Genomic DNA, 21,950 nt, shown 5'->3' with positions numbered 1-21,950 from the left:
GTTGGGCAAGTCTGTATCGGCATGGGCGGGCAGACGGCTTCTTTCCTGTCACGCTACACAGCCACGTGAACTGAGATCACACACGTGCTTTAATCAGACGAGTTTAAGTGTGAGTGTGTGTGGGGGGGACGACTTTAGTATTAATACTGGGAAAAAATCAGTTCTCGAAGCCCACTATGGTGATGAAGTCAACAGGAAATATCTGACTACAGAAGTCAACTCACTTGACTGCAAGAATCATTTTAAGTCAAGAAAGTCAAGTTTAATTAAACAGAGAAGCTACAACAAGCTTGATGTATTAGAATGTCATTGAAAGATCAAGAGTATTAGATGTCAATTTAGACGCAATTCTATTATCAAACGCGAACTTGAAAGAAGGAACAGAGCGGGAGTTGAGCGGCTTCAGAACCGCACGAGGTGAAAGCTCCATTAACTCATATTGATGTCCCCCACTTACGGATGATTGTGTTTTAGCCAGTTAAAGAAAGTGGAAATTATTGTTGGATACAATATTCTAATCGCATCCGACAAAAGACGGAAGGCAGGGCCGGCAATAGCGGCAGGCAGGGCCGGCAATAGCGGCAGGCAGGGCCGGCAGTAGCGGTAAGCAGGGCCGGCGACGACATTGGGGGGATCGGCAATGGCGGAGGATCAGTGTTTCTTTCAGACTTTTTTCTCCGTGGGGGGGGGGGCTCTGGTAAAAGTATAATAGTATATATCTTTTAATATAAATTCCATTTTGTTCAGGGGAGGGGGAAGGGCGAAGAGAAGCCTGGAAGAAACCATGCGGATGGTGGTGGTGTGGTAAAGTCTAAGATGATTCGTGACAGACGTCTGTCTAAAGTTGTTGGATATGTCGAGACTACAAGCGTGTGTCGCCCTCACAGAATGTGACCAACAAATACAGCATTAGCCAGTGGTCAACATAAAAACCTAGAGATCTACCTCAGCTGTACTAAACACTAGGGTAGCGAGGGCGAGACATTACCCTAACCATATACATCATACAACCATGTCTACATCCTAATCAAGGACACGACGAGGGCCACACCAATGACCTCGATCATGTGCTTGTATTAAAGGTAACAATAATCGTAAAGTAAGCACATCGTTTGAGCACTCGCCCCAGCAAATATTTGTCTCGTTATACAGGGGGGGGGAGTCCCGGGAGTGATTTGAGCATGAGTTATCTGCCCCCCCCCCCCCAACTTCTTAGATCTAGTTTTAAAACAGAGATTAGAAGACTTCAACGCCCCGCTGAGGGTTTTAATTAGCAGCGTCTTAACCAGTAATGACGCGGGCGGATAAGAAGATGAAAGGGGAGTCTGGTGACTCGGCGTCAGTCCCATTCACGTATCTAAACATGGAGATGAGATTGGACGATGGAGGGAAAAAACCAATTAAATTTAGATAATTAGTGATTATGCAAATGTTTCGCAGATTGGAGAAGGGGGGGGGGGCGGACAATATTTATCAACATTTTATCAAAAAGCTTTTAGCGACGTTTTAGAGATGGGAGTAAAAAAAAATTCTATTTATAGACCGGGTCGACAAGGGGAGGCCACGCTGAGAAAAATAATTAATCGTTTGATGAAAGTGGAATTGTGGATTTTTTTTTCTCTCCCCTTTTTTTCTTGGTTGTTCGCAATTATATTTTTAGGGGGTTGAGCAACAGGAAAAAAAATGTATAATTACATTTATAAATGTGTAATACTCCCCCCCCCCCCGCCATCTTATGCAGTTTTGTAAGCGCGGCAATCCCATGGCATTAGGGAGTAGGGTGTATCTAACGACGAGTACAGAACTCACACAGAACGAGCATGTCGTCGTGTTTTGTTGGATGATGCGAGTGGGGGGGGGGGGGGGTCACAGAGCGGGATGGGGTGAAATAGTTTGAACATTTGTTTTGATGACACGGTGACACACTGTTAAATGTTTCAGGAAATACTTGAGGTATTTGTCTAGGGATGCAAGACATGTTTTCAAATATTTATATATAACAGTTGAGGGAAGATGTTATATAGGAAAAATAAACTTTGTATTATCACCGAGACCATCACAACACGAACATTATTTTAACATTATATTTTTTACAATTAATAGCATTATTTTAACAAGTCATCAATTATTGATGATGCTTAAATGTGAGTAACAAAAACCAAGAACCTTTGTAATGGCAGGACGGGACATTAAAGATAAGAAATCGGTATAACAATGAAGAGGAAATTAGTATCTAAGATGTACGAGAAATGACGATGAAAGGCAAACAAGAAAACAAAAGATGAACAAGAAATGAGGATGAAATACGAACAAATAAAAAAAATGAAGCCAATTTAGGTATGGGTAATTAAAGGGGGATAATAAGTGGCTCATTTAACTAAAGTCCTTTAAGTTCTGGGACTCGCCTCATTACCTACCATGTTTGTTTATCTACACGTTCGCCGTCTCAATTAATTAGTGTAGTTAGTTAGTTAATTAGTTTGTGTGTATGTGTGGTAGTGATTGTTTTAATTTTCAGCGTGTGTGCATTTACTATGTGTATGTGTATGGGAGGGGGGGGGGGGGGGGAAGGAGAGATTGTTTTTAAAAAAAATAATTGTATTTATATGAACGATAATGAGGGAGAGAGGATTGAAGGTGAGGTGGGTATTGTAAGAAGGTGGGTGTGGCCATGGTATTTCTAAATTGACGGCGGTCATCTAGTTCATACGAGAATGTTTCAGATGAATAAGCGTGTGACTAGTTTAGCTTAACTAGCGACCTGACGACCTGATACACATAATCCTATCTAAGCTCTAACCCTAACCAGTTTAATCACAGACCCAATGTGCATGCCTTGAAAACCGGGAAGCCAAAGTCACATTCACCAGCACCCCTCCCCAACCCCCAATAATCCCAACCCACCAACACTCCTCCCCAACCACCAATAAACCCCAACCACCAACACTCCTCCCCAACCACCAATAAACCCCAACCACCCGCACCCCTCCCCAACCCCCAATAATCCCAACCCACCAACACTCCTCCCCAACCACCAATAAACCCCAACCACCAACACCCCTCCCCAACCACCAATAAACCCCAACCACCAACACTCCTCCCCAACCACCAATAAACCCCAACCACCAACACCCCTCCCCAAAAAACCCCACCCATCAATAAACAGCTCAAAACACCAACATGGAAAACTAACACAACAGACAAATCTTAAAAGAAAATCAATCAATGACATTAAATAAACCCCACAATCTAACACCCGACCGCCCATATTAGACCCAACCCCCAAACATTTTACACTCCGACTACACTCAACCCTACCACCTTACACCCAACCAACGACTGCAGCATACACCCAACCCCTAAACACCTTACACCCAACCTTACAACCTTACACCCAACCCCACCACCTTACACCCAACCAACGATTGCACCTTACACCCAACCAACGACTGCAGCTTACAACCAACCCCTAAACACCTTACACCCAACCCTACCACCTTACACCCATCCAACGATTACATCTTACACCCACCAAACCCCTAGCACCACCAAACGCAGCAGAAGAAGTCACGGATTAGAAAAAAAAAAACCAGCCCTCGTCTGGGCCTCGTCTGTAATCTCCCCTAACAATCGTTTTGAGCATTGGACGCCATAATGGATTCCAATTCCGCCGGTTTTTAATGAATTGTTCTAATTTGAAAGGTTTTAATCATGATAAAAGCCAGCGATGGATGTCTTGCCTGGCCCAGGGGGAGGGGGAGCTGGAATGCCATCGGACAAATGACATTTCCTATTCTCAACTATTTCATTACGTTCATTATTACTCCCTGCTCCTCTCTGTAATGCACCCACTTTTCACGCCCCCACCCCCCGCCTGTACACCCCCCACCCCCTGATATTTTACAGTCGTTTGCCGTTTATTCTCAAATATAAATATTTTCACTAAGCCTAGCCTGAACGAGTAACTTGTGCCCAGCAGCATTACTATTATCCAAATGGATCTTTTAGCGAGGGCATGAATGCCACCGCGCGCTGTGTTATGTACATTAGGGATGAACCCCCCCCCCCCTCTTTAAATAACTTTAAAACATTTTCGTTAAAAGCATTTTCCCCAGATGGTATGAGTCATCGGCGGAGTGGGTTCAATTATTTAAAAATATGTTTCATCATAACAGGCAATTAGCATCAATTATTTGATGGCGAGGATTTAGGTCAATTACACTGGAGGTGGGGCGGGTACTTATTCAACCATAGCTCGGGTTCAAAGGTAAGATCACGTGGTAGTGTTTTAAGTAAAACTGGAGTTTTTACATTAAAGTACATGAACAATACATTATCAACACACTGGCCATCCAATAGCCCTGGCCATCCAATAGCCCAGGCCATCCAATAACCCTGGCCATCCAATAACCCTGGCCATCCAATAGCCCAGGCCATCCAATAACCCTGGCCATCCAATAACCCAGGCCATCCAATAGCCCTGGCCATCCAATAACCCTGGCCATCCAATAGCCCAGGCCATCCAATAGCCCTGGCCATCCAATAACCCTGGCCATCCAATAGCCCTGGCCATCCAATAGCCCTGGCCATCCAATAGCTCTGGCCATCCAATAGCCCTGGCCATCCAATAGCCCTGGCCATCCAATAGCTCTGGCCATCCAATAGCCCTCGCCATCCAATAGCCCCGGCCATCCAATAGCTCTGGCCATCCAACAGCCCTGGCCATCCAATAGCCCTGGCCATCCAGTAGCCCTGGCCATCCAATAGCTCTGGCCATCCAACAGCCTTGGCCATCCAATATCCCTCGCCATCCAGTAGCCCTGGCCATCCAATAGCCCTGGCCATCCAATAACCCAGGCCATCCTATAGCCCAGGCCATCCAATAGCCCAGGCCATCCAATAGCCCAGGCCATCCAATAGCCCTGGCCATCCAATAGCCCTGGCCATCCAATAGTCCTGGCCATCCAATAGCCCTGGCCATCCAATAGCCCTGGCCATCCAATAACCCAGGCCATCCTATAGCCCAGGCCATCCAATAGCCCATGCCATCCAATAGCCCAGGCCATCCAATAGCCCTGGCCATCCAATAGCCCTGGCCATCCAATAACCCAGGCCATCCAATAGCCCTGGCCATCCAATAGCCCAGGCCATCCAATAGCGACTGGAAAGCTCTTCAAGATTTCAATTGGAATCGGTAATGGAGAATCCGAAATAAGACAAAATGTGCGGCCAGAAAGTGGGACCACAAAAGTGGGACCACAAAAGTGGGACCACAAAAGTGGGACCACAAAAATGGGACCACAAAAGCGTGACCATTAAAGTGGGACCAAAAAAATGTCTACCATTACTATCGTGTACACTTTCATTCCCTTTTTAGTTCTTTGTTTTTTTAGTTCACAAAGGTCGTGTGAAACTGTGATAATTCTTTCTTCACGGGAACAAGGTTAACATTGTTGGGTTAACTTTGTTAGGGTTAACTTTGTTAGGGTTAAATAGGCGGCGAGAGACGGTTGAGTTAATTATTTTAACGTTTTACTAATTGAACTCACGAAACCTTGTAATAGATGTAAGAGTGGTTGTGTGTGGTGTTTATATATGTGTGTGTGTATAAGTATATGTGGTATATGACTGACATTGGGAGCTGTTAAATTACGTGTAGTGGTTTTTGTTTGGTGTATCTGTGTGTGGGGTATGCGTCTAAATATGTAGTGTATGTGCAGAGTTTTTCCCTGTCTACCGCACCTCCGCCAACAAAATGGAATTTATATAGAAAACAAATACTTTTACCAGTGTCCGCCCCCCACCCCCGAGAAAAAGGTCTGGAAGAAACACTGTGTATGTGCAGTATTTAAGTATGTGTGGGTGGGGGTCTAAATGTGTGTTAAAACTGACATAGTGTGTGGTGTATATTATTATGTAAAGTGTATATGGTGTGCAATGTTCCTTCTAATGATGAAAAATCTAGTGAGTTATGTGTATTTTGTGTGCGCTGTGTTCTAAAACTTCTCTATCAGGATATGTGTATTTTACAAAATGACTGCCCTTCAGGTTCAAAACTACATTGGTGGTGGGGATATGTGTATTCATGTATTTAACACATGTTCCATTGCATCCTTCCCCCCAGTTGGTCAGTGCTGACCACTTGACCCTACCATCGCCTACCTGATGTGGGTATGTGTATTCATGTATTTAACACATGACATCCCCCCCAGTTGGTCAATGCTCACGGCTTGACCTTACCATCGCCTACTTGATGTGGGTATGTGTATTCAACACATGTTCCATGGCCTATTCCCCCCCCCCCCCCCAGTTGGTCAGTGCTGACCACTTGACCCTACCATCGCCTACATGATGTAGGTATGTGTATTCATGTATTTAACACATGTGTGCTGACCACTTGACCCTACCATCGCCTACCTGATGTGGGTATGTGTATTCATGTATTTAACACATGACATCCCTCCCAGTTGGTCAGTGCTGACCACTTGACCCTACCATCGCCTACCTGATGTGGGTATGTGTATTCATGTATTTAACACATGTTCCATGGCACCCCCCCCCCCAGTTGGTCAGTGCTGACCACTTGACCCTACCATCGCCTACCTGATGTGGGTATGTGTATTCATGTATTTAACACATGGCACCCCCCCCCCAGTTGGTCAGTGCTGACCGCTTGACCCAACCATCGCCTACCTGATGTGGGTATGTGTATTCATGTATTTAACACATGACATCCCCCCTCCCCCCAGTTGGTCAGTGATGACCACTTGACCCTACCATCGCCTACCTGATGTGGGTATGTGTATTCATGTATTTAACACATGTTCCATGGCACCCCCCCCCCCCAGTTGGTCAGTGCTGACCACTTGACCCTACCATCGCCTACCTGATGTGGGTATGTGTATTTATGTATTTAACACATGGCACCCCCCCCCAGTTGGTCAGTGCTGACCGCTTGACCCTACCATCGCCTACCTGATGTGGGTATGTGTATTTATGTATTTAACACATGGCACCCCCCCCCCCAGTTGGTCAGTGCTGACCGCTTGACCCAACCATCGCCTACCTGATGTGGGTATGTGTATTTATGTATTTAACACATGGCATCCCACCTCCCCACCCCAGTTGGTCAGTGCTGACCACTTGACCCTACCATCGCCTACCTGATGTGGGTATGTGTATTCATGTATTTAACACATGGCACCCCCCCCCCCCCAGTTGGTCAGTGCTGACCACTTGACCCTACCATCGCCTACCTGATGTGGGTATGTGTATTTATGTATTTAACACATGGCACCCCCCCCCCCCCCCCAGTTGGTCAGTGCTGACCGCTTGACCCAACCATCGCCTACCTGATGTGGGTATGTGTATTCATGTATTTAACACATGTTCCATGGCACCCCCCCCCCCAGTTGGTCAGTGCTGACCACTTGACCCTACCATCGCCTACCTGATGTAGTCGTTCCTACACAAGATCATGCCGGCCTTGGTGAAGCAGGAGGTCCCTATCTCTCCCAGCTGGGCCTGACAGCACGAGCACTTGAGGCAGCCCGTGTGCCAGTACCGCTCCATGGCCAGGAGCAGGAACCGGTCCTGGATGCGGGCGCCGCACCCGGCGCACGACTTGGGCACCCCCGACTGGTTGACGGTGACCGCGCCGTTGGGCACCCCGGGGCCGCCTGGGCCCATCATCTGCGCGTTGGGGGAGAACTGGAATATCCGGTGGCGGGTGTCCTGAAAGTGGATGTGGTGTGGGTTCTCCGTGGTGGGGCCGGGGCGGGACTCGGTGGGGGTGAGGATGGACAGAGACACGTCACCGGCTGGTCATCGCTGGGGTCCTACACATCCATAAGCAAGTGCCGACTTGAAGTATGATGGTCAAAACTTTTGTTCGATAGATTTCACGAGGTTGCTGAAAGTAAAAAAAATAAAATAAATGAAGTTATGACATACACAAAAAACTATCTCCATTATAATTTTATAAAACCAACGATGTATAACGCTGGGCTTTTGTGTTGGATTCAAGAAGACCAACATGTTAAATCACAGTTCAATCCTAAGCATTTGTTTTGATTCTAATTTTTTATGTGTCCTATATATTTAAAACTGTGAGGCTTCGAGTGTCTCTTCTATAGACAATATAAAAAAGGACGTTCAACGATTAAAAAAAAAGACGAAATGGCGTTTTTTTAATCTTAAAGAGATTTTTATAAAATAACTATTCCTTAAAAGAAGTAATACTCTGCTTTAACATCTAAAGATCTATAGGGCAGATGAAGTAGAGATTCTATGTTTCTTGATCTCGGCATGATGTAGCCAGCACTATGGCCAACCGCTTATACTTTCCCCAACGTATGTCAGGTACCCATATGAGCTGGATTAGCTCAGGGACGTCCTACAGTCCCGAGTCCTGACCGAGATCTGAACTCGAAACCTTCAGCCTAGTAACCGAACGCTCTACAATCCAACCACGCTGTCCCAACTATCCCTTATTAAATGTATGTTATTTAACTTTTTCTGTTTATGGTAGAAAAGAAAACCCCCACTTTAAACTTGCGTTAGATTCGAACCCAGTCGCGAGTACCGAACTAGCGACTGCACCAACTAGCACGTTGCCAGCAGCCCCCCCCCCCCCCCCCCCCATTAGCCGGCTATTGGCTAAACTAAACAGCGGCCCAATGTAAAAGGATTTTTAATTTGATAAGAAAACACGCGCTTTGATGAGGGGAATCGACGGAGGACTCCCGACAATCGCGATATTAGTGGAATCGATTCCCCAGTGATCAAAACGATTATCTGGCACTCCAATCAGGCAAATGCCAGCAAACAAAATATGACGGCTCGCTTGTGGACAACCCGGCTATTGACAACCATTCTATGCAACCCGCTTTCATAAAAACTGGATAAAAAAAGTTTTACAATAGACGATATTAAACGAACTGTATTTATATATTCAAATATTTAAAACATTTTTTTTACATGAACACTTAATTATTCTACGAGTTGTATCCCCTTATTTAAAAAGAGTGAGTTTTCCCCCCTTTAAACCAACGTGCCCACGAAGACGCGAGTATGTTTTAACTGGCTGTATAGAATCTTATTATCTAGACTCCCGGCAACAATAATAGATAAATCACATAAAAACCTCATTTCCAAAATGGCCTCCAGTCCTCTCAAAACCAGCCCCACTCCGAATAATTGGTTGCGTCAAACCGACCAATCATATCTCGGATCCGTCAAACCGACCAATCATATCTCAGTTACAGACTGCTGCAGCAATTAGAAAATGGCCTACTTGAACAATCAAAACAGAGCCCCCCCCCCTCCCTCTTCTTGATTTATTTATGCATAAACGTTTCAACATAATCAAAAAGCTCGCCATCGGGAAAATGTTCAAATTGGATTGGTGATTTGAAAACTTACAATTAGATTTGAGAGTATTTTTTTTTTGCAGCCCTCGAGTCGGGCTCGGCCAAGAATGGTTAGATATCCTATGCATGGGGAATGGAGGTTTTAATCCGGTTCATCATCCAATAGAGGGGGGCTTGTTGGGGGGGGGGGGGGGGGGGAACGACGACTCAATCACGTGGTATAGAGGACATTTGGCCATCCGTGGGGGTCTCCGTTTGATGAAGAATGATCTAGAAATATCTTTTTTTTTTTTTAAATTTCAGAATAAACTATAAACCATCGCATCACTCTAACTAGAATTTTCTTTAGTAGAATGGTAAGATTTTAGGTAGCGGAAAAAAAATATTTCGAAAAGTGGAGACGTTTCGGCAAGGGGAGTCAAGACATTGTTGAAAGGGGAGACAATACATTGTAGAACAGGGAGAAAAGACGATCGGGAAAGGTAATGAATATGACGACACAAAAACGAGAAAACAGGATTATCTTAATCCTGTCAGTAATATGATCTCTGCCCCCCCCCCTCCCCCCATCGAGGACATTAACAAGGGAGTTTGGGATCTCTAGCTATAGTTTGTGTTAAGCAAACATTAACCCTAACCAACCCACTGCGTGGTTCTATCAAGTGAATAGCTAATCCAGTTTACTATACAATAACTATCTGTTATTCACGTAATATAGAAACACTACCCGACTTCATAATGTATTGTAGAGAGCGTACATTAACCATCTAGCACCCAATGTAATATCTCGAAACTTCATTAACTCATGACGTCCTAATGTATTATGCCAAGAGTCTACATTAACCCTCTGCCACCCAGAGTAATATCTAGACGCTACACTAACTCATGACGTCCTAATGTATTAGAGTCTATATTATCCCTCCATCTAAGAGACCGACGTCCTAAAGTTATATCTACAGAGTCTACATTAACCCTCTAGCACCTGTTGTAATATCTCGAACTACATTAACTCCTAACTTCCTTATTTAATATCTAGAGTCTAAATTAACCCTCTGTCAACCAGAGTAATATCTCGAAACTACATTAACTCATGACGTCCTAATTTCATATCTAGAGACAATATTAACCCTCTGTCAACCAGAGTAATATCGAGATAGGAAAAATCAAATTATCTCAATATCACCCAGTATTTAGAAAATTCAAGTCAGAACAAAAAACATGTATTTGTTTCTGTAGAACCGTTTTAACTAGACTAGCAGCAGACACTGAACTAATCTCGTTATCAACTTTGTAGGTTTACATTTTTTTCTCTCGTCTGATTGAAAAATGGAACGTCCATTTTTTCTTGGCGTAACAAAAGTTATGAAAATCTTCAGAAAACAATTTCCCATCGACTTGTTTTAATAACGAAATGAAGAATTGCGAGCTGTGTCAATTTTACTGACGGGGAAATCCGCTGATAAACGGAAAAATCCGCTGATAAACGGAAAAATTCGCTGATAAACAAAGGCGTATCCCAATATTAAAGTATTTTTTGTGTCTAGATGTCCGGACAGCGAGATCACCAGGCAGACGCAACCGATTTGATTGACAATAACATGCACGCTCCGCTTACAGAGAACTGGCCGGTAAAGGGGAGAGAAACCAACGGATATTCATAACATAACATTTCTATTTTTATTACATACACATTCAACCAACGCGAAAAGTTAATATTAAATGTTTCATATACTTTCTTTTAATTCACCACCAAGAACTACTCTTAATATTACCCACGTCAGTTCGTGCGATAAAAAAACCCTCGATACCTATCTCGTTAAAAGATCGTATTCGGATATTCACATCCGCCAGTACTCTGAACGGGGTCTCTCGATTAAGCGAGACTTTTTGTATTGGATTCAAGGCTTATGGGTGATGCGAGGAATATTGTAATAAGACCCAAGTGGATTAAGCCCATCCCGTGTTATCACTTAATCTCCTCTTATTAAAAAAATATTTTCGTGTGTCGAACCGACACATCTGCTACACACGCCACGAGGTGTGTTAACTTGGTAGGTGAAGTTGAGGTTTTAACTCATGCGTCTACACACGTTTAATCAAGAGTGTGACGCTGGTCAGGAGTCAGTGAGTGTTTGAGTCAGTGGACTCCAGTGAGTTCTAATAATTTTTTTTTTTTACTTTACGGACTGTAACTTCTAAAAACTTTCGAGTTACTTGGTCAAGGTAGGGTTGTAAAAATGTTACACCTGCATCTACGTCATCTTTGACAAAGTTTTTTTTAAGTAGGAAAGTTACATCTCACAAAACAAAAAAAAAAAAACAAAGACGTTTCGACCACAGGTCGTCGTCGGATTGAACGACAACAACTGTGCATGATTGTCAGCTCTTTGATAGTCTACGCCGCCACGGTGATCAGTGTAAGAAAGTCACCGGAAAAAAAGTCACGGAAAGTTACAGTTTTAGGTAGGAAAAAAGTCAGGGAAAGTTAATTTTAGCTAGGGAAAAAGTCACGGAAAGTTACAGTTTTAGGTAGGAAAAAAGTCGGGGAAAGTTAATTTTAGCTAGGGAAAAAGTCACGGAAAGTTACAGTTTTAGGTAGGAAAAAAGTCGGGGAAAGTTACAGTTTTAGGTAGGAAAAAAGTCGGGGAAAGTTACAGTTTTAGCTAGGAAAAAAGTCGGGGAAAGTTACAGTTTTAGGTAGGAAAAAAGTCAGGGAAAGTTACAGTTTTAGGTAGGAAAAAAAGTCAGGGAAAGTTACAGTTTTAGGTAGGAAAAAAGTCACGGAAAGTTACAGTTTTAGCTAGGAAAAAAGTCACGGAAAGTTACAGTTTTAGGTAGGAAAAAAGTCACAAATCACTCCAGTCACTTCCTACACGACGCTCCAAACACCCCAAGTCATTTCCATACGACGCCCTAAATACTGCCCCCCCCCCCCCCCACCCCGGGGTGCGGGAACCGACGAGGTAAACGACCCTAACAACCGGACACGTAAGCACACACCGAATCACGTGACTTATGCCAGACTCACCACCACCAAACCGAGGCCAGAGTGTGGCAATAAAACCAGGCGACCTACTTGGGCTTTTGTCCCCGTACACTTGCCCGGCCCTCCCCGTACACTTGCCCGGCTCTCCCCGTACACTTGCCCCGGCCCTGACCCCACGGGGCACAATAAAACCTCTTCAACGACTCCCCAAAATGGCGGCTGAGGGTGGCTGTAAATCACTAAATACTATTGGTAGGTGCTACCCCCACCTGACTGTCCCCTCCCCCAAAGAACAAAAGAAAAACACGTCCCCCCCCCCATATCGACCTTTAATTCACCTTTCTTCAACTGAAAAGAACGATAGCGGGTCAACCTGACAATTAGTTTTTTGTATTCTGGTCGCATCTTAGACAGGTGTGATTAAGTCTCTGTTACACCTGTGATCAAGCCAGCCAGTTGGATCTATGTCATCAACTCCAGCACTTTAATACGTGTGATCCAGTCAATCACACACGTCCACTGGTCATTCGAGCGTGGACACGCGTATAAGTATCATACAAATCACATTGGTTCTCTCGACCCTAAACTTAACCCAGGTTTAATTGCGATGTCGACGAAAAACGATACCGATATTGTGTTAGACGATACCAATCATGTACCACAAACAATACCAGCGAAGTAAAAAACACAATACTAGCGAAGTACCACATACGATACCAGTAAAGTACTACACACGATACTAGCGAAGTACCACACACGATACCATCCAAGTACCACACACGATACCAGCGATTACTACACACGATACCAGCGATTACCACACACGATACCACCAAAGTACCACACACGATACCACCAAAGTACCACACACGATACCAGCGAAGTACCACACACGATACCAGCCAAGTACCACACACGATACCAGCCATATACCACACCCGATACCAGCCATGTACCACACACGATACCAGCGACGGTTACAGCGAGTACCACAACGAAGCGAGCCCACCATTAGCAGGCCTAAAGTGTTTACGGCAGGGTGGGAGCCTGGTGGGTCTGGGGGGGGGGCGAAGTTGTTAATACCCCACCAGCCCGCCACACAACAACACCGACAAATAAAGTTTACTTACGGAGACCAGCGGAGGCTCAGACGGCAACCAATTTAAAAATTCCTTCCCCTGACCTTGAGCACGTCCCTCATTTTTTAGAAATTATCTCGCTAATATCCTCGTTATCTGAAGGCTCTATTCACCGCTCAGACGGAGATCAAAGTACTCGCGAATAAACTCATTTGTTATAAGCAAATATCCCTCTCTCGCTAAGTGTCGTCTTACACGCCCGTCCGTCTACTAGTTATTAGACTTGCGGACCTCCGGAGCGGGAGATACCATTTTTATTAATGCTACCAGGCAATTAAATTTCCTGTCAAAAGGGGTGGCAGGATGGGTGAATAGAAAAGGGGATTAGAAGCTAAGCGAGGGCCTTTATGCTGGGAGCACGAAATTTTAATGGGAAATTTTAATTAGCGGGAGGGCGTTGAGGGCAGGAGGTGGGGGGTGTAAATCGTGGGTCTAGGCTGGGGTGTTGGGGTGTGGGAGTGTAGGGTTAGTGGTGATATGGGGTGAGGGTGTGGGGTTAGGGATTTGGTTGTGGGTCGTATGGGGTCACCGAGGTAACGTTATGGGTGTTTGTATGTGTGATTTCTGAGATGTATGTCTACGGCGTGACGTATGTGGGCGGTGTACACAGTACAAGTGTACACTGTGATAGGGGTGGATGGACACATAGGGGTGGTGTACACAGTACATGAAAGTGTACACTGTGATAGGGGGTGGATGGACATATGGGGGTGGTATAACACTGGTGATGGTAAAATAAAAAAACAAAACAAAAAACCTCAACGACTGTTGTAATACATCTGTGTTGTTTACAATGTAATTGGATAATTAATGTGAAAACATTAAACAGCCAACATCCACCGAACTACGATCAAGAATATATTCTATTAAAAAAAAGTTTTTAAAGGCAGTAAACTGATACTTGTTAATTACCACTGAAAATGTATTATGACGATTGACCACTAAGGCCACTAACGGCTGACGATTTCTTGTAGACGAATAAAACACCAGCAGTTAGAGTACTTTATGGGACTGGAACCGAAATTAATTATCCCTGTTAATTAATTACGCGATACCAATAGTAGTCGACTGTACTGTCTGGGGGAAATACGAGAACCTGGCTAGAGACTATTTAATTAGTTAATTGGCTGGGTTAATTAAAGTTTCTGCGTCACAGATGTGATAGCAACACACACGTGGAATGACAGACTGACCACTATCCCTCAACAGGTCGACTATTAAGACACTTCTAATGGACGTGTCACTCGACAAGGCTACAACATCACACATTAAGACACATCTAATGAACGGGTCACGGCTACAACATCACACATTAAGACACATCTAATGAACGGGTCACGGCTACAACATCACACATTAAGACACATCTAATGAACGGGTCACGGCTACAACATCACACATTAAGACACATCTAATGAACGGGTCACGGCAACAACATCACACATTAAGACATATCTAATGAACGGGTCACGGCAACAACATCACACATTAAGACACATCTAATGAACGGGTCACGGCTACAACATCACACATTAAGACACATCTAATGAACGGGTCACGGCTACAACATCACACATTAAGACACATCTAATGAACGGGTCACGGCAACAACATCACACATTAAGACACATCTAATGAACGGGTCACGGCTACAACATCACACATTAAGACACATCTAATGAACGGGTCACGGCTACAACATCACACATTAAGACACATCTAATGAACGGGTCACGGCTACAACATCACACATTAAGACACATCTAATGAACGGGTCACGGCTACAACATCACACATTAAGACACATCTAATGAACGGGTCACGGCTACAACATCACACATTAAGACACATCTAATGAACGGGTCACAGCTACAACATCACAGATTTACTCTAACAGTTTCCACACCTTAACAATCACGCATATCACTGGTGGGGTGGGGCTGGGTGAGGTTGTGGCCATAATGGTTTCACAGCTAAGGTAAAGATGGTTCGAAGTCTGTTGGGTGACTCGTAGCAGGGTACATGAGTCGTGTTCCACACACCCTAGTCATAGAGCACACCAAGTGTGTACCGAGCAGTACACGAGGGCATCAAGCACACGAGGTGTGGAAACACCACACGATGTGTATAAACAACACACGAGGTGTGATACACGAAGTGTATCAATAACACACGAGGTGCATAACCAACACGCTATAAACAACACACAAGTTGTGTAAACACCAAACGAGGTGTGTAAAGAACATACGAGGTGTGTAAAGAACATACGAGGTGTGTAAAGAACATACGAGGTGTGTAAATAACACACGAAATGTGACTCACGAGGTGTGACAAACGAGGTGTGTAAAACAACAGATGATCACGGGCTGGGGAAAAGCTCAACTCGGGGGCGTGGGAACTCGGGCGGACCGCATGGTTTTTTGGGGGGTGGGGGAGGGGTGGAACAGGCTGACCATATGTTACTACATCTAAACAAGTTGGGGGGGGGGGGTATCAGTGGCTGGATCCCGAGGACGGTCCAGTCAATGAACTGGGCGGCCAGAATAACAGTGACCATGTGAAGTTATCAGACTGATAAATGTGAGGAAATCTTAAATCTGGTGGCCATTTTTTTTTAAACGTTCATCTTTAAACAACTTACATCCACAGCTTTGATTAAATTTTAAGGTTCCTTTTAAAATAAAATTTCATTAATTTTAAAGGCTATTTTTTCATCACAAGTTTGTAAAGTTAACCTAAATATGCCGTGGTAAAATAATTGCTGCGTTAATTAATGCGTTTGATTGCGACTTAAGGCTGTGTGGTCGAGCTAATGACGTGACGACACGGGAAATGTTTGTCACTAATGGAACATGGGGGGGGGGGATGTCTCTAGCCAGGTTAGAACAGGTGTTACGTCAGAGGTGGATGAGGTGGATGTGGATACATCTAAGCCATAAATATGTAGGGACACACGGCGGTATACAGGGAATTCACTCGGGGATACATTATATATATATATATATATATATATATATATATATATATATATATATATATATATATATATATATATATATATATGAAGTGGGATATATTTTGGGTATATATCAAAGGAGAGAAGGATACATTAAGGGATTGGGTGAGTATACAAATAAATGATATATAGAGAATAAGATGAGGTATATATCCAGTAGAGAGGAGGGATAAATTACAGGATATGATTAGAGGGTGTGGGGCTACAGGGAGAGTGCGGGGATACACAGGGAAAGGGTGGGGCTACACAGGGTGGGGTGTGGATACAAGGGGGGGTGGGATACACAGGGAGAGGGTGGGGGATACACAGGGAGAGGGTGGGGATGCAGGGAGAGGGTGGGGGTACACAGGGAGAGGGTGTGGATACAAGGGGGGGGGGTTGGGATACACAGGGAGAGGGTGGGGGATACACAGGGAGAGGGTGGGGATGCAGGGAGAGGGTGGGGGTACACAGGGAGAGGGTGGGGGTACACAGGGTGGGGAGCGGATACAAGGCGGGGGGTTGGGATACACAGAGAGGATGGGGAGACAGAGGGTGGGGAGGCAGGGAGGGTGGGGAGGCAGGGAGGGTGGGGAGGCATGGAGGGTGGGGAGACACAGGGTAGGGATGAACACACTGCAACCTGCGACGAGTGATTAGCGTCGTCTGTGAAAGACGGTAACAAGCCAATTAAACGTCTGGCCGTAAGACAACGTACACGTCACGTGTCTATGTTTGACATTGACGCGGTCCATGTCGGCTCACGACCTGCTCAGCTGCAGTCACGTGACGGAACACCTGATGGCGGCCCGCGGCGTGCAGCAGATAAACGCCATCCAACAACAGCCGAATTATGCGACAACTCGGCCAGTAAACTCCCTCGAACAATTACCGCGAGACTGGAGCCACATGCGAACAAAGAGGATTCACCCAACGTCACGAGAGGCGCCGTGTTTCAAATGTTTCAGTTATTCACTTAAAGGGGGGGGGGGGGGGGGTGTCTGAAGGTCGTCACCCCCACCCCATACCTTACATGCCGTGACCCTGATAGACGACACTTGCAGTACCTACATTATATAAGTCAATACATCTGCTGATAGTCAGTATGTGGTACGTAAAGCTTTTATGTGCCTGTGTATGTGCCTGTGTATATATGCGGTACTCTTTCAGTATGGCGAGGTAAGTTGTTATGGTGGTACGGCAAACGGAATAATTCGTCAAGTCAAGTAGCCATAGAGGAGGCAGCCCACAGTTAACATCTAGAAGAAAATCTCCACTAACCATTGTTAACATCTAGTGGAAGTTACCGTTAACCAATGTTAACATCTACTAGTGAAAGTCACCCCGTATCCCGTGTTAACATCTAGTGGAAGTTACCGTTAACCAAAGTTAAAATGTGCTAAAAACTCGGCGTGAACCAACCTAACAAGCCCTCGCTTTTCCAGTATGAGGTAAATCCAGATCTAACTCGTGTGAAACAAGACACCAAATCGTCACCGACTTTTTTTTCTCGCCTCGCCAAAAACAAGATAGGCCGACTTGGAAGATAGGCCTATTAACTAAAATAAATGGGGGAGGGCAGGGTACAGCCCATTGTGGGTGGGGGGGGGGGTGTCAGATTAAACTTTAAATCTAACAGGAAAACACAACTTGGTAAATTCAATAAAAAAATAAAGACAAAATTTGGCTTCATATTTGTTGCCACCTTGTTAAAGTTACATGGTAGTTGGGGTGAGGTAAGGGTGTGGGGGTGGAGTGGGTGAGTGAGAGTGGGGGTGAGGGAAGGGGTGTCATAAAATGTACAGTCTGTGGCCACTAGACAATGGAAGCCGATCAAGTTTTCCTTTATGTCTAACACAATCCCACCACACAAATAAAGTCCTATAAATTCAGATAAATACTGAAAGAAATCGGATTTTAGCAAATAGCAATTTTTTTAAAATCATGGGAACTCGTTGGTTTTCTGTTTCAGGCAGTGGAGCGGAAGTAGCTCTGTGTGTGGGGGGGGGGGGGGGGGAGTCCAAGTAGCTTTGTGTGTGTGGGAGGGGGTCCAAGTAGCTTTGTGTGTGTGGGGGGAGGGGTCCAAGTAGCTTTGTGTGCGTGGGGGGGGGCAAAAGGCTGTATGTGGTAGGGGGTCCAAGTAGCTTTGTATGTGTGTGTGGGGGGAGGGACAAGTAGCTGTGTGGTAGGGGGTCCAAGTAGCTGTGGGGAGGCAAGTAGTTGTGTGTGTGGGGGGGGGGTAAGTAGATGTGTGTGGGAGAGTAGCTGTGTGTGTGGGGCAAGTACCTGTGTAGGGGGAGGAGCAGGTGGGTAAAAAAAAAGGGGGGGGGGTTATGATGCCAAAGGTAAATGCTTCTTCTGTTGCTGTTGTTTGTATGTGGGGGGGGGGGGGATTGAACGGCGCTGTGTGTTACCGCTGGTGCGATACCCCCCTCTCTGAGCCTGAAGTGGACAAGGGTGAGCAGGATAGTGGTGACTGGTCAGCCGACAGACGTCACTGGTGAGACAAAAAAACAAAGTTCTATATCCTGTTACACGTGCCGATTGTTCTTACTGCTCCCGGACTTAGTCGTGTCCAAACTTTGTTTACATTTTCACACTAGTCACGTGATAAGAATCTACTGAGACATGCCAGGAACGCTGTGAGATATACAAGTTATGTTTATCGTCGGTGTGGGGCAGGGTGGGAGGTAGATTGGGGGGGGGGGGGGGTCCACTGGTGACCCAGTTTGGTCAGCGCTGATTGACGGGTCAAGCAGGACCCGTGTGGTGAGGAGAGCAGTCCAGCGCTCTTAATTGGAAGTGTAATTAGGGCCGTGAGATGGAAGGGTCAGGGGTCAGGGTCTCGGAACGCCGGCTATCCGCTAACGATCCTGGGTGTGTTGCCGACTGGCTAGCACGCGAGCCGTGCGGTAGGGGAGGCCCGGGGGAGGGGGGGGGGGGAAATCGATGACGGCAGAAACTATGATGAGAGCATAGTCGATGACTTAGAAAGTTTTCATCAAACACCATGTTCCTAGAGGCAAAGTTATACAATACGTGTGATTAACATACAGACATACACACGTCAATAACATACACACATACAGAGAGAATACAGGTCAATAACATACACACTCCAATAACATACAGATATACACACGTCAATAACATACGCGGTGAACACATTTCAACAACATACACATATATAGTGTCGGCGTTAGAACCGACCCCAGCTAGACCTCCTAGTTGTAAGGAAAGTTTAGAACCTACCCCAGCTAAACCTAGTTGTAAGAAAAGTTTAGAACCTACCCTAGCTAGACCTCCTAGTGGTAAGAAAAGTTTAGAACCTACCCCAGCTAGACCTCCTAGTTGTAAGGCAAGTTTAGAACCGACCCCAGCTAGACCTCCTAGTTGTAAGGAAAGTTTAGAACCTACCCTAGCTAAACCTAGTTGTAAGAAAAGTTTAGAACCTACCCTAGCTAGACCTCCTAGTGGTAAGACAAGTTTAGAACCTACCCCAGCTAGACCTTCTAGTTGTAAGGCAAGTTTAGAACCTACCCCAGCTAAACCTCCTAGTTGTAAGAAAAGTTTAGAACCTACCCTAGCTAAACCTCATAGTGGTAAGAAAAGTTTAGAACCTACCCCAGCTAAACCTCCTAGTTTGTAAGGAAAGTTTAGAACCTACCCCAGCTAGACCTAGTTGTAAGAAAAGTTTAGAACCTACCCCAGCTAAAGCTAGTTGTAAGAAAAGTTTAGAACCTACCCTAGCTAAACCTCCTAGTTGTAAGGAAAGTTTAGAACCTACCCCAGCTAAACCTCCTAGTTGTAAGAAAATTTTAGAACCTACCCCAGCTAAACCTCCTAGTTGTAAGAAATGTTTAGAACCTACCCAGCTAGACCTCCTAGTTGTAAGAAAAGTTTCAAAACAAACACACTGAGTTAAAGAAACAAAACAGAATGTACCCAAACAAGCACACAAACTTGGCCAGTATATCTAAAACCCTCGACACTTTTATCAAGAAAGAAGACATTGTCGTTTTTTGATTGACCAGAGAAGTTAAAACACAGCACTCAACATGTAGTTAAAATACGGAGCTCTTGAAATGTGTTCTGTTTGAATGTGAAAACCGTTAAAACACAGAGCTGTTAAAATTCGCACCGTTTAAATGTGGAAGCGTTAAAATACGGAACGTTGAAACACCCTGTCTTAAAGGAATCGGCCGTCGACGGCCCAAGGAATGTAATTATAAAGTATCGATTCCTAGTGCAAGCATCGATTTCGGCTACTCGATTTCATGCGATGCTTAGCTCAATCTGAAGGGAGTTAAAATATTTGGCGGGTGGGGTTAAAATGCCGACAATATGTAACATTGACGGTTCAAATGCTGACAATATCTAGCACTGACGGTTCAAATGCTGACAATATCTAACACTAACGGTTCAAATGCTGACAATATCTAACACTAACGGTTCAAATGCTGACAATATTGGATGGAGTGTGAGTTAAATAGTGAACAGTACTCGTGAGTGTGGGACTACAGTATTCACAATTTGAAGGACTCGCGAATATAGTTGTGCGTTTTTGTGGTGTATGTGTGGATGTGTGTGTATGGAGATGTGTTTGTAGTTGAGTGTGTGTGTGTGGAGATGTGTTTGTGGGTGAGTGTGTGTGTGGAGATGTGTGTGGATGTGTGTGTGGAGATGTGTGTGTGGGTGAGTGTGTGATGAACTCCCAGTGCCATCAACGCACCTGAGATATATCCCACACACGTGTTACATGGGATGTGTGGGCTCATGGGTGGGCTCGGAGTGTGAGGGTTCTAGACCAAGCTGGGCCACGTGACATCATGTCCCAACATAAAACCGGTGTCTGCTTCAAGTCTCAGCTCACCATGTCAACAAGTGTCAACAAAAATTCATCTCACGCGGTACACTGAGATAAACTTCAATCTTTGGACATGGGCGAATAACTCACGTCAACTACAACTTTTTTTTTCTTAATGTGGTCTCAACTTAAAAACTTAGGGCGGGAATAAGTGGGTTGTGGGCACAGTAAACTGTGACGTAGTCAACATGTTTAGTGAAGGTATTCGTACGATGGTGACGTAGCTCGGTAAAGCGGTGACGTAGTCCTTAAGTGGTTTTGTTAAATTTGCGGATTCGCCAACATGAGTTCAGTTTCAGTAAAATTATTACATAGCACAAGTACATAATCAGCAAGTATGTACGTTCTGAGGGTTTATAATATCCCCCCCCCCCCCCCACACACTCCCAGTCCCTACCACGTGACTTCTCGTCTGTACACCAGACGACATCTTCGTGACGTTAAAAAAAACAGCCGCCATCTTTCCCCTGCGACTAAAAGCCTTCTAATTTCCTTATCAGTAAAATAGTTGAAATGCTTTTATTCTCAAAGAGAGGGAATCTCAATTTAATGCAGCCACTCTGAGTGAGTGCCCCTGTCAGCAGTAAGTGCT

General features: G+C 44.9%; 1 protein-coding gene across 1 annotated transcript in view; it reads right to left on the bottom strand.

Moving 5' to 3' along the window:
• The window catches only part of LOC131946009 (LIM domain transcription factor LMO4.1-like), a 56,450-nt gene that overhangs the window by 20,066 nt on the left and 14,434 nt on the right, over nucleotides 1-21,950 (bottom strand). Inside the window, exon 2 of the mRNA XM_059306640.1 lies at nucleotides 7,451-7,912. Coding sequence (XP_059162623.1) covers nucleotides 7,451-7,692 — 242 coding nt within the window. The 5' untranslated portion in view covers nucleotides 7,693-7,912. The remainder of the gene's footprint in view (nucleotides 1-7,450; nucleotides 7,913-21,950) is intronic.

Source organism: Physella acuta, unplaced genomic scaffold (assembly GCF_028476545.2).
Source record: "Physella acuta isolate Inbredline_101_S28 unplaced genomic scaffold, ASM2847654v3 ptg000543l, whole genome shotgun sequence".
Lineage (NCBI taxonomy): Eukaryota > Metazoa > Mollusca > Gastropoda > Physidae > Physella > Physella acuta.
Note: the sequence above shows the minus strand (reverse complement) of the source record. Positions and strands in the feature narration are given on the sequence as shown.